This window comes from Tachysurus fulvidraco, chromosome 3, assembly GCF_022655615.1.
Source record: "Tachysurus fulvidraco isolate hzauxx_2018 chromosome 3, HZAU_PFXX_2.0, whole genome shotgun sequence".
Taxonomy (NCBI): domain Eukaryota; kingdom Metazoa; phylum Chordata; class Actinopteri; order Siluriformes; family Bagridae; genus Tachysurus; species Tachysurus fulvidraco.
In genome coordinates, this window is record NC_062520.1 from 12743048 (window position 1) to 12758883 (window position 15836).

Genomic DNA, 15836 nt, shown 5'->3' on the forward strand with positions numbered 1-15836 from the left:
TCAATACAACATCCAATTGCATCATCCATGCAATGCTATTTCAGCTCTAATATTCCACCTAAGCAACTTTTTTATCCTTTGGCAATTTAAAGAGCTGAGCACTTCTGCTTGTAAACAGAATGAGTGGCTGAAGCTAGAAAAAGCTGCTGATAGGTTGGGAATCCTCCCTCAGGCCATGGTTACTGATCATCTGAGTTGGCTGTTAAAGGTGGGGGACTCAGACGAATGAAATTTTTACTTAAAGGAAAAAAAATATGTAAAGACGAAATCCGACAAGCATGCCCTGTGAGCTAGGTAGACAGATGAGCTTTGTCTCTGACTGTGGAGGTGATTGTAAAAGCTGACAGCAGATAAAACATGCTGAAATTGCAAACCTGGCACAAGATGAGATGTGACAAGGATTAGCTACAAACAAACCCAGAAGTCCACCTGAGATATTTTAACAAAAGATTCTAAACAAACATGGAAAATTTAAGCCAAATGCATCTCGATTAATTGTATTGACTGAATAATTCTGCAGCACATAATGCTTTTAATTAAACCATGATTGCTTTCCTAGTTGTTGCACATGCATTAAAAGTTGATCATTAACAGCAAGGCACAATCACATCTTGATCTTGACTTAAAACTTGTTAAAATGTTAAAATGGTATTAGGTTTTCGAATGGCATACTGGCATTACTGTAAGTTAGTAGGTTTGAGTGAGTTTGTGAAATTCACTGCACTTTTTCAGTGCTTTAAAATTGAATGGATCCAATAATTCTATTTTTCTTCTACTAACCATTTAAGATGTGATGTAATAGCAATGCAGGGGCTCAACAAGCCCTCCAGACCTGCCATACTGATCCTCATGCACTAATCCTGTTCTGTTCTTCCTGCTATTTCATCTTTCTGATTATGACTCACCTCCTATAGCTGTGGATAATCCCACATAGATAACTCAAAGACTTAAAATTCCCTGAACAGTTTATTTTCTACCCATAGTCTATGTAGTGCTTTTTATTTTTAAATTGTTTTACCCAAAGAAGGTTTTGGAAGCAGAAATCTAACAGCTGAAATTGGGATGGGACGTTGGCTGTGAGGAACTCACCACTATCTTGGTGTCTCGGACAGTGTTCTCTGGGATGGTGACCAAATACTCTTCCTGTTCCCACTGTGGTGGTTGGTTGTGCATGTTAGTGATGATGACGGTGAGGTCCACTGTGCTGCTGAGATTTCCTCCATCTGTAGCAATGATTTGTTGACTGATCCGTGAAGTCTGATGACACATGAATGGAAAGGGGATAAACACCTATAGACTATCTAAAGCCTCAATCTATTCAAGGATGGGGAATTAGTGTTGAATGAAAGCTGGAGAACATAGGCAGCATGCTATTTCCATTAGTGCTAGATGCCTTTTTTTTAATTATTTTTTTTATTTTAGGGCTTTGCTAAAAGATTATAACAATGTCAAAGATCATGAAAAAAAATGACAGCATTATTCATGGAAAATGGCACTGTAACTTCAAAAGTACAGTGCGCAGCACAATGGCCTTGTCTCCATCTGTATTTTACATCCTGATTTGATTTTCAAGACTGAGGCCTTGAGGAACAAAGGGGGAGTACACTTGTAATACACATTCAACATCATTTCATTCAAATTACTGTTGGATTAATAATAGAGAAGCACTTCTGAAGTTGAGTCAGCAGTAAAACTTCACTTAACACACTTTGAAAGACCTCTTTTCAGATCATGAAGAAAATGTGAGCCAGAGAGAGAGAGAGACAGGGAGAAAAGGAGAGCGACAGAGAGAGAGAGTACTAGAAGTTGTTTGTTTGAAGGCAGGTAAACTAAATGTAGGTGACATCTCTTAGCTCTCCAGCAGTGATCTGTTCTGACAAATGTGATGTGGGGAGTTCGGCTGAGTTAATGGAAAAAATGGCCCAGACCTACACATCCATAATGACCTGCACTGACATAATCACTGTAGAAGGCAAAAAGAAGGTAGGAGGCATCAGCAAGCAAAATTAGAGAGAAGGGAGTTTAATGCCATCAACCTTTCGTTACCTTCTCAACAACTCCTCAAGCCCTGCTTAAATCTAGACAAGTTAAAAGCAAAAAGGTGTTGGATGTGAACTCAGCATTAATAATTCACTGTGTGTAATGCTTCACCTGAGGTACTCCCCTCCCACCCAGCCTCTGTCTTATTGTCGACAGTGATTGGTATGTGTGTGGGTGAGCGAGAGCGGGGATTTGGGTCTCTTTAAAAGCTCTGCCGAATGGGGAGAAAATCCATGATCCACACACTTGCTCTGACACTCCACAATGCAACTAATTCATCATGGCTGCTGCTGCAGCTTGCCTGGCCAAATCGTGCTGTCAACATCATCTGAGTACAGCCTGTCTCTCTGTCGGTGTGTGTGTGTGTGTCCACAGATCCTTCTTAATGTCAGACAGTGAAGCCTGAGGTTTTATATAACCTGCACAGAAATGACAGAGCTAGCCACTGCTAGGCTGAGAAACACAGAGATATGACATTTCTGCACAAGCAAAACAACAAGAACACACCACACATACGTGGTTGCATATATACACACACACACACACACACACACACACACACACACACACACACACACACACACACACACACACACACACACACGCACGCAGGCACACACATATGCACACAGAGCAGAAACAAGAAGGGAAACAAAAGAAAGTATAAAAAGAACACAGAGCTGAGACAGAAAAACTGAGCAAATGAAAGATACAAAGAAAAGCATTGCTCATAAATATGTTTAGAGGAATTTGGTAGAAAGTCAGAAAAAGATCTCTGTGAAAGTATTTATGCATGAGAGAATACAATTGTTTCTTCTGCTGGCACATTTGTATGTCTATATATACAGACATGGCTGAGGTATTCTTCTGGAATGTGTCATGTTTAATATGCAAATGCTGACAGAATAAACAGACTGATATGAGCGACAGCCTCAGTGCTGTATACCACACTCAGAATATGTTGCTTCCTCAAACTAGGTGAGAGAGAAAACATGGTTCTGGGCTTCCCCAAAAGTAAAAGTAGAAGGTAATAGATTCATGAAACTCTTTACTGTTCTCCATATTTGGCTAGCTCAGTGATGTTGATTTAAATTTAGATATGTGTAATGTATCTTAAACACTGTTGTAGGAGTCAGTCAAATAACGTAACAATTCAACGTCACTCTGACATTGTGTTTTAAAGAAATACATCAAGATATGGAATTAAACCACCGCTAAGAAGCTGTTTCATGGGATTTGTAAAGTGTGGTCTGTAAACTGCACAACGCACCTGTGAAATGGGGTGATTAACATACACCCATCCTGTGCCCGGGTTGATGCGGAAGTAGGCAGGGGTCTGATGAGTTAAGGAGTATGCAATGATGGCGTTAGTGCCCTGGTCATCATCATGGGCTGCTGCCCGCAAAAAGCTGGTGCCCACAGGGGTGTCCTCTCTCAAGAAGTCTGGCACAGGAAGGGTTAATGTGAACACAGGTATCAGAAAACAACAACAACACCATCTGTCTGAATGCCTGCTGTTGTCACACCCATACTGCAGTGCAAATGAATGCGTTCCCCAGAAACGTTTCAGCCTCCATGTTAAATACTTCATGAGCCAGTTCCCATAAGCCAGCACTGCTTTTAATATGATGAAAAGGAATCCTGACATCAAACTTATTGGACACATATTTGAGCTCATGATAAACAAACAAATTAGTTAAAAGAGCTGCAAAAAACTCTTCTCCTCATTCCCAGTAACTTTAAAGGATTCTAATATTGACTTCAGATGATGTAGTGGTGCTGAGTTGTGACTGCTCAGACCCACTGTTTTCAAACTGCTTAACAGATTTAATATTCAAGCCTAATGTGCTCTGTGGTTTGAACATGTGTCAGGTCTCTGTGATGTGACGTTAAGTAAAAGGGCCTAATGTTTAAGTAAAGGTCAATGCCTGAGTGGAAAGTTAATCACAGCCTCTCTATTCACTGGCCTGCATCTAATGAAAGATCGAAAGGAGTATATTTTTTCCCCTTCTGTATAAACAAAATATAGCCTTTAAATATCGTCCTTGCATAGCATTACAAACGCCCTTACAGACATAGTGGATGTTACAATTTTAAAATAAATCCACAGGCAAGCTTTGTGATTAAACTACAAACATCACAGTGATCTTCAAACAAGGCAGAGATTAAAATTGAGACAAACTCTTCAGAAAAAAGACTAGAACAGGGTGTGTTAGTGATTAGGTAGCACAGCCACAGTGATTGCTGACTCTTACATTGATAACGACTGTTTTCAAACTTGGGGTTGTTGTCATTTTGGTCTCCGATGAGTATGGTGATTTGACAGATGCCGATGAGGGGCTCTTCTGCCTGATCTATGGCTGTGACAGACAGTGTGTATTCTCTCTGCCTCTCCCGGTCGAAACTCACTGCTGTGCTGATCACCCCTGCACATACAGTACACACACACACACACACACTGCTCAGCCAGTCTGGAAATACATTCAGTTACATTTACTTTCAAATTATACTTCATTTTATATTTAGCCGTGCTTCAAGTGACTGATCTAAATGATTAGTGATATTTTATCTATGCGTCTATGCGTTCATTAATTCATAAATTACGTTCAATTAATTTGCAAACAGAATTTAAATTCATGTAATGTAAACCATCAGTTTTAAACTGGTATGTCATGATCATGATGACACAAAAGTAGTTCACAGGACTGTTCTTCTTCTCTGTCAAACAATTTTCTTTTATTTTTATAACCTTACAGAGTGTGCTATTATTTTCACAGCTATCTGCCTTTTTCTGCACTCATATGGTGCCTGAACAGTGACCTAAAAGCCTACACAGTATTTCTTACAGCAGTTTTTACAGACCGGTCTTGGACATGTTGCACACTGGACTAATAACAAAGCCGTGTTTTTTATGTGCTTTGTTAACAGCAAATGAAAATTATGACACCTTTAAAACTGAAGCAAAAACAGCATGAACAGCTTTTACATTATTACACACGTATTATGACTTTCCAAGGAAGTGAACTAATGAGGTTTATTTTGTGAGATAAATTTAAAAAAAGATAATGTGAAATGTGAAAAATAGCTTTTGGATACATTTTTTTTTTTTTACCTTAACATGTCTGAAATATTTAATGCGTTAGCAGTTGTCTGACCTCACGGAAGACTGTTACAGTGGAGTTTAATAGGAGAAAAAAAATTAAAGGATCTCAAACATAAGGGATAACGGTCAGATTTTGCTGTTAGCACCTAAAAGAGCAAGACCTTCTTTATTTGTTTCTCAATTGAGAATAATCAGCATTGTTTAATGTCATATTAATGAGAATTCCAACAGAGAAGCATTCTGCATTCAGAACTTGGACTTAAGGGTTATAACAGAGATTCAAATTGACTAGTAAAATATCTATGACTAGGACAATGGTGCTCCATCAAGACTTTGAAAAATACTACTGATTACTGATTTGAAGGTTGTGAGTTTGAATCCCAGGTTCACCAAGCTGCCACTGCTGGGCCCCTGAGCAAGGCCTTTAACCCTCAATTGATCAGATGTATAAAAAAGAGGTTAAATGTAAGTCACTCTGAATAAGGATGTCTGCTAAATGCATGTTTTGGAACCTTTAGGTAGCTGAATATCACAGTGGAAAATGTAGGAAACTGTTAACCTAAGTGAAAGTAGAACATCATTATGAAGTTCAAACTGCAAGCATCAACTCATAATTTCATTACAAAATAATGGGTTTGAAGTGAGGGCCAATGAATTTATTCCACTCCATCCTTGGCCAACTATGTCTATATAAACCTTGCTTTGTACATGGGGGAACAGTCATGCTAGAACAGGTCTGTGCCTTTTAGTTCCATTTAAGGGAAATTATTAATGCTAAATCATACAAAGACATTGTAAACAATTGTGGGCTTTCAACTATCTAGCAACTGACAAATAGTCAGATTCTCTTTAATAAAAATTCTGGATTGGTGGCTCAGAGAGAAGCAGCACTGTAGAAAAGGCTCATGGCTGCCATTGCTGTAGCCATATTGTTGTTGTGTGTTACATGCTATACACACCTTTTTATTCTGTATTGACGGGTTAGCAAAGAATATATCTAAAGGGCATATTGTCAAAAAAAAAGTCACCATCCAGGTTTAAAATATATTAAATGTGTTCATGTTTCAATACGGGGGGCACGGTGGCTTAGTGGTTAGCACGTTTGCCTCACACCTCCAGGGTTGGGGGTTCGATTCCCGCCTTGTGTGTGGAGTTTGCATGTTCTCCCCATGCCTTGGGGTTTCCTCCAGGTACTCCGGTTTCCTCCCCGATCCAAAGACATGCATGGTAGGTTGATTGGCATCTCTGAAAAATTGTCCGTAGTGTGTGAGTGTGTGAGTGAATGAGAATGTGTGTGTGTGCCCTGCGATTGGTTGGCACTCCGTCTAGGGTATATCCTGCCTTGATGCCCGATGATGCCTGAGATAGTCACAGGCTCCCCGCGACCCGAGAAGTTGGATAAGTGGTAGAAAATGAATGAATGAATGTTTCAATACTTTCATTGTATTGTTTTGGAGCAGCTTTACACTTTTTAGATTTCAATTAAATGATTTACCTGTGTCAGGGTTAATGATGAACCCCGGTGAGGCTCCATCTCGTTGCATGATTCCATACTTGACCTCTCCGTTGACCCCAGTGTCAGCATCGTGAGCTTGCACCCGCAAGACCACTGTTCCCGGTGGCTGATTCTCCAGCACGAGAGCATTCAGGCTGTAATTATGGCACTGAAAGAGAACATGTAAGTGTTTACACAGGCCAAACAGAATTGCTAATTAATGAGGACATACTGTATACTTTCACCCTCCTTCCCCTCCTTTTTCTTTCCTTTCATCTTAGCCTCTCAGTATTTCTCCTCATCCTCCTCCTTCTCACATTATGCTTTCATGACCCATTCTACCATACAACACCAACTGGGGAGGACGTGTCGATGTGGGGCGATTAATCGACTAACTGGATCAATAGCAGGGCTAAAACACTGAATTAGCCCTAGCCTCGTTCAGCAGTTTACATTGTCTGTCTGTCTCTCTCTCTCTCTCTCTCTCTCTCTCTCTCTCTCTCTCTCTCTCTCTCTCTCTCTCTCTCTCTCTCTCTCACTCACTCACACACTCACTCACACACACACACACACACACACACACACACACACACACACACACACACACACACACACACACACACACACACACACACACACACACTTTAGAGAAGGCACAAAGAGCTTAGTGGGGATTATGGAGTTTAGCTAGGGAAAACATTTTAACTGGTTGTCTGTAGCTGTAATCTATTGTGCAATTAGAAGCAGAGATTGTTCCTGACTGCAAAGCAGCACAGGTTTGGTGTGTACAAAAGCAGTAGGGCACTTTTCCACAAAACAGGCAAAATTTCTATCCTGTGGCCTGGTTCAATTGCTCCACCTGCATGAGCAGCAGTGGGCAAATCCTGGTCAGGCGAGCAGAGACAGGCAGCGTGACTGGAGAAGGGCCAATTGTTGCCTCTTGGGCACACTTAGTGCTCCTCTTTCATATGCATCCACAGTGCCGGGGGCTAATTTCTGCTCTGAAATATTCATGGAGAGCAGCAACAGAGTGGAAGCTTGGTCAGCTCTCTGCTGATCGTACTCTCCCGACACACTACAGAGACTCTGCCCGTTCATCCGAGCACCACAAGCCTCAGATCTCCTGCTGCCAGCTGTCTTTCTCGCTCTCCTCATCTCTCCAGTGCCCAAATTCACAAAAAGCCATCTTTCTATTTAACTTCTTCTCTCAACTTCTCTATCATTCTGACTCCTCTTGTTAGCTTCTTACTCATGGACACACTAGACTGTAGGAGCTCATTCAATCACTCTGGCTTTCTTCTTTTGCTTTCACACTTTCTCATCCATCACTCTGATCCTTTTGTGTCCTATGCTCTGAGCTAGTAAATATGGGTCAACAGTTAGAGAGAGATTGCAAAACAGTAAAAATATATTCATAAATGTAACACTGAGATTAAATTGTGTGTAACTTTTTTCAATGCTATGTGTTATTCTGAACAAGTAAGGACGAATGGCATGACATTATGCAATATTCATATGGAAAATATTTCTGTTCTTTACAGATTCCCTTAAATTTCTTTCTCAACTACTTTTATCTTTTAACCCTTTAATGAGCAAGAACCTTAAAACCCATTAATTTAAAATTAATTTGATAATAATTGTAAACATATTAGGGTGCAAATATTTTTCAAAATCATGATTTTAAAAATATAATGAATATGAAGGATACACTGCCTTTTTGCCTTTTTAGGGTATATGATCCAATCAAATTAAGGTCCTTCTGTGTTGCTTGTTCATAAGTATTGTGAAATTAATTTTAATTTGTTTTCAAGTGAGTGATATATCTGTGTTTTGTGTCTCACCTCCTCAAAGACAGGTTTGTTGTTGTTAATATCATTAATTCCAACGATGACTTGTGCTGAGCTGCTGAGGGGCAACGGGCCGCCGGCTGCGTTGTCGTCAGTTGCCGTGACATTGAGGACATACTGAAGACCGTGCAGTTTAGGAGGAGGACTGCGGCGCAGCCTGATGATGCCTGACACATGCAAAACACAGCATGTTATTACACAGTAAAAATGAAAAAGTTTCCCAATACAAATCAGGAGTTCCCTGTAAGGAAAATGGCTCTCATGAGTATCCATTAAAATCTAACACAGACAGCTAGCTGGAAATAAGCTATTATAGACAAATAGTGCAAACGTGAACACAAAAATCCCATACAAACACAGATCTTACCGAATAGGGAGCTATTGCTAGCACATTGAACGTGTGAGGTCATGACAGAAAGCAGCAAAAATAATATTTATTTTCTCATATAAATGAAAGAAAGTCAAAAGAAGGAGGGAAAAGGTCTCATTTATTATAGGTAGATGAAAGATTTAATCTTAAATACATCTGTTATAAACATGTTCCATCTCTGCACTGATGCAGATGTCTTGAGAGCAAGATTTTACAGTCTGAATAACAGGAATCCCCCTGCATGAGCTCATACCTTTAGAGGCAAGCAGTGAGATTATTTAAATCCTTTTGCTAGCTGCATTAATAGCTAAAGGAGATGGAAGCTGAAAATCTGCCAAAGAAATAGTCTCAAATATTTATATTTTCCCCTTGTGATAGCCACTAACTATTTTTCGTGAAAAATAGAATAAAAAAACAATTCTAGAAAAAGATAGAGAAAAAGACCATTAGTATTTGCCTTCTAAATATTTACTACACCTGGTAATGCTGCACTCTGCACATCCTTAATCACTGATCATTATCTTTGGCACATCTTTGGCAAACCGTATTCTTATAAATAACTCCTACAGTGCGACTGACTAGCAATTCATCCCCATGAGCTCCATATCACTTGGTTGGTCACAGTAAGAATTCACAATGAGTGCTAGATGTATGTGAGTGCAAAAAAAAAAAAAAAAAAACTTATATAATTGTCAAATCTGCCAAAGCACTGAGGCTGAGAAACACAATATTGCAATATTGTGATACAGAATATAATATGACATGAGAAATAATAATAAATACAATCATTAGACATTTATCATCATAACACATCAAGGCTTACACATTACATCATTAAATATTAATGCTCTTGTTGAATATTTATTGTCTTGACCAAAAAAAAACCCCTCATTTTAAACCCCATTCCTGTGAGGCTGTAAGTGTGTGTGTGCGTTTGGGAAGAGGGCATGACCTCCTCTACCCACCTTTTTGGTTGTCCAGTTCAAAGTTACTGTCTTCATTCCCTCCAGTGATGGCATATGTCACCCCATCCCCGTCTGGATCCTTGGCATGCACAATGGCCACCAGAGTCTCAGGACCAGCGTCCTCTGACAGGAAGGTCTTATAGCTGCAGACAGCAACAATAAGAAAGAGAGATGTGAATAGAGCAGGCTATGCACATCACAGACCCGCCATCTGTTTTCTCTGAAGCACGTCCCAGACCACTCACAAAAAACCCATGCAGTCTTTTCTCTCAGCTGCTGACCTGCACACATCCCTCTACTTTCCTTATGGTGGTTTATGTTGTAACTATTCTTAAATCTAAATTTAACCTTTACTGAACCTAGACCAAATCAAAAGTCAAAAACAAAAAGTTTTTTATCCGTTAGGGTTACGAGTAAAAATTGCATGAATATTGAAAAATTAAAAGAAGACCTTCAGGGTAGAGCCCTGCGCGGGACTGTTTTTATAAACCCGCACCCGCCTGCTCCCGCTGAATTTCTGACCAGGACCGCCCGCGCCCGCAAGCTGCGTGTTCCACTCTCGCCCGCACCCGTCATAGTCATTAGTCATAGACAGGGTACGCATTTCTGTACCTTTCACAGGAGTGTTGAAGCTCATTGTCTGACCTCTTCCCTCATACTGTATATGTGCAGTTTTCAGTGACATATCCCTGAGGTTCACCAAAGTACACAGGCCCCTTCACCACAACAAGTTCTCAATCCACAATGGGTACAAACTAAAAATACCTAAAATAAACCTGCCTCACCTACATGCTGCAATGCAATGCATGTGCTTTATTTTTGGATTTGCATTATGATCACAGAAACAAAGTTCACATTCACTCACACTCATCATTTCCTCTGTTATTTGTCCTGTTCCTACACTGACATGATGAAATGCAGATCTGGTGAATCAGCAGCTCCTCTCTGCTGTTTTCATTCCACTGAATCTATTCAAATGACTGCTTCTCATTGTAGCTACTCTCAGGAAATGCACGCCCCATCAAGCCTGATGCCAGCCTGCCTGCTGCTGCCTACTGGGTCTCAGCCCAAAGCATCAGAGTGAGAAAGATGGAAATGATCAGAACTACCAACTGCAACAAAGTCAAAGATAATTAGAGGAAACAGACAGGAAGTTGGAGAATTTAACATTGACAAATAAACGGTGATAAACAAAGACTTTTGATAATTTGTACAAAGTCATGTTTGCAAGTAATTTAAATTGTCAGTCTACCATTTAAATGTACTTATTAAACAGAAATAACAGAAATATGTTATCTTAGACATATTCAACTTCACTCTTAAAACATGAACTGTTTAAAAAAAATTGCTGTAGAATTCTCAAATCTGATTGGTCAGAATGTGCTGATTATTTTTCTACAATTGCACAACTCAGACAGCAACTCTAGCAGCAGTTTATTTCCAGTGTCACTTTTCATGACAGGGAGCAGTTTCTAAGTAACATGACAAGCTGCATTGTCACATTAAGTTCACAAAGGAAAAGAAAAATGCTGGTGTGGTTTTGACTGCTTTATCTTCAGTTTGCAGACATTAAATATAACAATGAGTGAATAAAATTTAAGGTGTATAAGGTGAATATTATCACATTCTTAAACAAAAAAAGACACATTTCATACTTGGTTTATATATCTATCACTATAATATCAATTATTAAACTCAAACGTCAAATTTTAATATGGTAGTGTATTTGTTTTATTTGTCCCTTATGTGTTTCATGTGATTCATTTATTTTAAGGTGTATTCATTGATAAAAAGATAATTGTAGTCATTTGCAAACAGCAGTAGTATAAGAGAAATACAACACTTTAATTATCATATCATATATAATGATATGATAGAATAATTTTATATAATTTGATAGGTATAAAATTTAGATTTCGTTATGCAGAACATCATGTACATACACAGTCTGCGTGAAGACAGGAGCCTCATCATTGACGTTGGCCATGCGGATGCGAATGGAGGCGGTGCCTGTACGCGATGGTGCGCCCTTATCTACAGCCACCACCACACACTCATACATGTGATTGGGCCTCTCATAATCCAGCTTCCTGCTGGGGCTGACCACACCTTGAGACGAAATGGCAAAGTCCTGACTTTGGATGAAGTAGGATATCTCTGCATTCAGACCTGTGTCACAATCTCTGGCCAGCACTGAGAGAGAGAGAGAGAGAGAGAGAGAGAGAGAGAGAGAGAGAGAGAGAGAGAGAGAGAGAGAGAGAGAGAGAGAGAGAGATATTATAGCTATTGCATACACATATTTGTCCATATTCTTTTCCCACATTAACAAATCAATTTTTTATTTGCCACACACAGAATACCCATGAATTAAGGTGAAAATTGTGTCTCTCACACTGACAATGAAACGCGTCTCTCGAAACACCATATTTTTCTAGCATAAACCTACAGTTTTGGGTTGATATTATTTATTTGCTATTTTATTTGATTTGAATCAAATTAATGTTTCATGCTGTATATAATTTGATTTTACATTTCATTTTCTATCTGCATAGGAATCTACAATCTCCAATGTGCATTCACATAGGATTTTTTTTTTATATGGATTTATTCCAAAGTTTATTCAAACTCAGTCATTATATATTCTTAGGAGTATACAGTGAACTATTTGCCTGTTAGAGATTCAGCATCAGGTAAACAGTTAAACAAGTATCTAGGGTTTTTTCTGCACTGGAATATGGGAATATTATAAAAATTCAAAGATTTTTAAAATATTGATACTGCTTCTGAAAGTTCCTGCACATATACTGTATATGTGAGTTTCTCTGGTCTTGCATTAGTCAAAGGATTCTCATTTTGTGGCTGTGGTCTGTTGGATTCGTTCACTCTTTTTTAATTAAGTACTCTCATGTTAAAAGAGTCGATATTAATTAAAACTGTGTCGCGGGGGCCAATTCTTTATTTGATAAATTTAAGAGGCCATCTGTCAGTGGCAGGCGAGAAAGAGGCTGTTGACTGGTGCAGATCAAAAGTAAAATTCGAAGACGGCTTTGCAGTCATTAGGCAATGAGCCAGAGGCAGAGTCCTGCTTCATTCTACCTCAGGCAAGCTGTCACTGCACCCAGCCAGCACACTCATTTGGTAGCAGCAGATGAAGACCCTTTAATCTCCATGGCAAATAGTGAGCTATGTGCCTACAGCTGTAGTAACACACACACACACACACACACACACACCGACACACCGACACACACACACACACACACACACACACACACACACACACACACACACACACACACACACACACACACACACACACACACACACACACACACACACATCATTTTCAGCATTTTCTCACTATTCCTCTGCATGCAGACTAGTTGTGGACAGAAAGACTTTTGTCAGGAACAGGATTCAAACAGACAGTTCATTAAAACACAAAGCCTGATAGCAAATCTCTGCAGGCTGCTATTTCCATTTTTAATCCATGTGTGTGAGGACCTGGGTTCACAGCTCTGGATAATTTAAACAAATCAGTTCTTCGCCTGTGCCAGTTTGACGTTATGCTAAATCCTTGCCAAGAAAGTTTTCATGCGATAATTGGAGCATCTTGCACTTCCCTTCCTGTTAGCTCTTATTAAAGGTCCACACCCAATTTACAGTATAATCCCAATTTAAGGTAAACAACAACAATAATCTTCCTTCCCCTCTGCTCAGCTTTACTGTAAAGTCGGTAAATTCTCTGCGCTTATCCGATTTCTTTTTCACACAACAGAACACATTTCGATAAGTATATACCAGTTCCATCTGCTGTTTATGTGAATCTGCTGCTTCCTCAGTGTTGGGAGAGAGTTATAAAAACACACACACAGGATATAAAGCTGTTTCCGAAGCCTCAACTAAAAGAGAAGACGTCAGCCGAATCAGAGGCAGGGTTCAGTCTGTTTGTATAAAGAGCACAGCAAGTGCAATAGCTAAAAAAAGAGGCAATGTTTCTGCTCTGCGCTGCAATATGGGAACTTAACTGAATTTCACAAATGTGGTTGGCATTCTGGATGTTGCTTTACAAGATATGTATACTTTTTTAACTCACACGCTTCACTTTGTTTTCGAGGCTCTGGCTGGTGCAAAAAAAAAGGCAAAAATAAAGATCATTAATCATCATGAATGTATTCTATAATCCGATAGAAACAAAACAGTGGACATTCTAAGGTTTGGATATCAGAGCAGTCTCTTGTTCTCCTGATGGCTGGTTTTAAAGCTCTTTACCAACTACTTAATTCTCAGATAACCATCAGAGATAAGAATGTTAATACAGTCACAAGTGATGTGTGCAGACATGGGAGATAACACACACATTCCCAAACATACTTTTTGTCAGTCTCCTTGCTCGCTTGTGCATTATTATGCCCATTTCTCTGTGTTTATGTTTGTGTCGACATGTATTTAATGTGTAATGCATCTCCTGGGTTTTCTATCCTTCTTAATCAAATCACAGCATCCATTTTTAGGAATCTCTAAAACACTGTCCATTACAGTGATAGGATCACTGCGCAGCATTTTCACCATTAGCATCAGTTCTTAAAAGAGTTCACAGTCCTCTCTGACTTCCTTCACATCATCCAGCTGTGCTCCAATGTGTCCCACTCTAATGAGCATGATAAACAAACCAGATCATTTACCAACGAAAAGCAGAATACTTCCAAAAAAGTATTCAGAACTGAAAATTGAATACACCTTAAATAAATAATAAACCTTAAATAGAGTTAATTAGCATGGGTGGTGACCTGGGTTAAAAATGGGATCAGGTGTTGCTAATAAAGTAAGACACAGTAGTGTATCAGCTTGGTTTTTATGAAAACAAACCATTAAATTCTTCAGTTAATTATTATGGTTGTCGATTTCAGATGTGGTACAGAATTTAAAAACTTGAATGACAAATTAAGCTTCTATATTCTATTTATAGTGTAAATTTTTTTTATTTAGTTTAGTTTTGGGTTTGGGACAATGATCCAGTGTCTCTCCACAAGCACTCCATAAGTTCTTAGCTCTGTGTTGTTCTATTGAGCTCTGTCTTTGTTTTATGTAGCACCATGGTCTTGGAGAAATGTTATCTCATTTCACTATGTACTATTGTCATTGCATCAGCTATATATGGTTGAAACGACAATAAAAGCTACTTGACTTGACTTGACAAACAGCTCCATGTCAATAACAGGAATTCCCTTATGGTAGATAAAGTAACTTCACAACCTCATAGCACAGAATGGAAGTGGTGTCCTATTTTTTTTTTAAGTTTTAAATTTATTTGTTAATTAAGCTCTTTTGCAACTACATCCATCTCTCTGCTGCCTGACAACTGAAAATGTGAGAAAGACTACTCAAGCTGTTAATGATTCATGATTTTTAAAAGTATCATGAACACTTCAAACCTGAATAAATCAGAAAACAGAATTAGTTCTGTGTCAAAAGTATTAAATTTTTTAAAATGTACACTGTGTACCAGTATTTGGTCATATTAAATATTGTACTAAATATGTTTTTTTTTTTTTACATGGCTGGCCTTCACAGCTTCTATGTTAATAACAATAACAGTATTTTTTTTCTTATAGTGCATAAAGTATCATTTGTAAATTTGTGTAGATGTGACACCAGATTATTCAGATTAAATTCAAATATATATATCTCTATCTATCTATCTATCTATCTATCTATCTATCTATCTATCTATCTATCTATCTATCTATCTATCTATCTATCTATCTATCTATCTATCTATCTATCTATCTATCTATCTATCTATCTATCTATCTATATACAATCAATTTAATCTGAATAATCTGGTGTCACATCTACCCAGGAATCAGAGTCTAACCCCATTCCCAGCCTACAAACATAGCCACCATGGACCAAAAAAAACGCCAACACACACTCACACACACACTCCTTGACACATTCACAATGACCCAGTTACTGATTATGCGCACCTGGTTTCGATCACTCACACACCCTG

General features: G+C 38.8%; 1 protein-coding gene across 1 annotated transcript in view; it reads right to left on the minus strand.

The window, feature by feature from the left end:
* Nucleotides 1-15836, minus strand: part of si:dkey-22o22.2 (neural-cadherin) — a 110536-nt gene that overhangs the window by 32562 nt on the left and 62138 nt on the right. Inside the window, exons 6-12 of the mRNA XM_027149987.2 lie at nt 11764-12013; nt 9821-9963; nt 8480-8652; nt 6639-6807; nt 4296-4466; nt 3311-3483; nt 1090-1257 (exon numbers count right to left, since the gene is read on the minus strand). Coding sequence (XP_027005788.2) covers nt 1090-1257; nt 3311-3483; nt 4296-4466; nt 6639-6807; nt 8480-8652; nt 9821-9963; nt 11764-12013 — 1247 coding nt within the window. The remainder of the gene's footprint in view (nt 1-1089; nt 1258-3310; nt 3484-4295; nt 4467-6638; nt 6808-8479; nt 8653-9820; nt 9964-11763; nt 12014-15836) is intronic.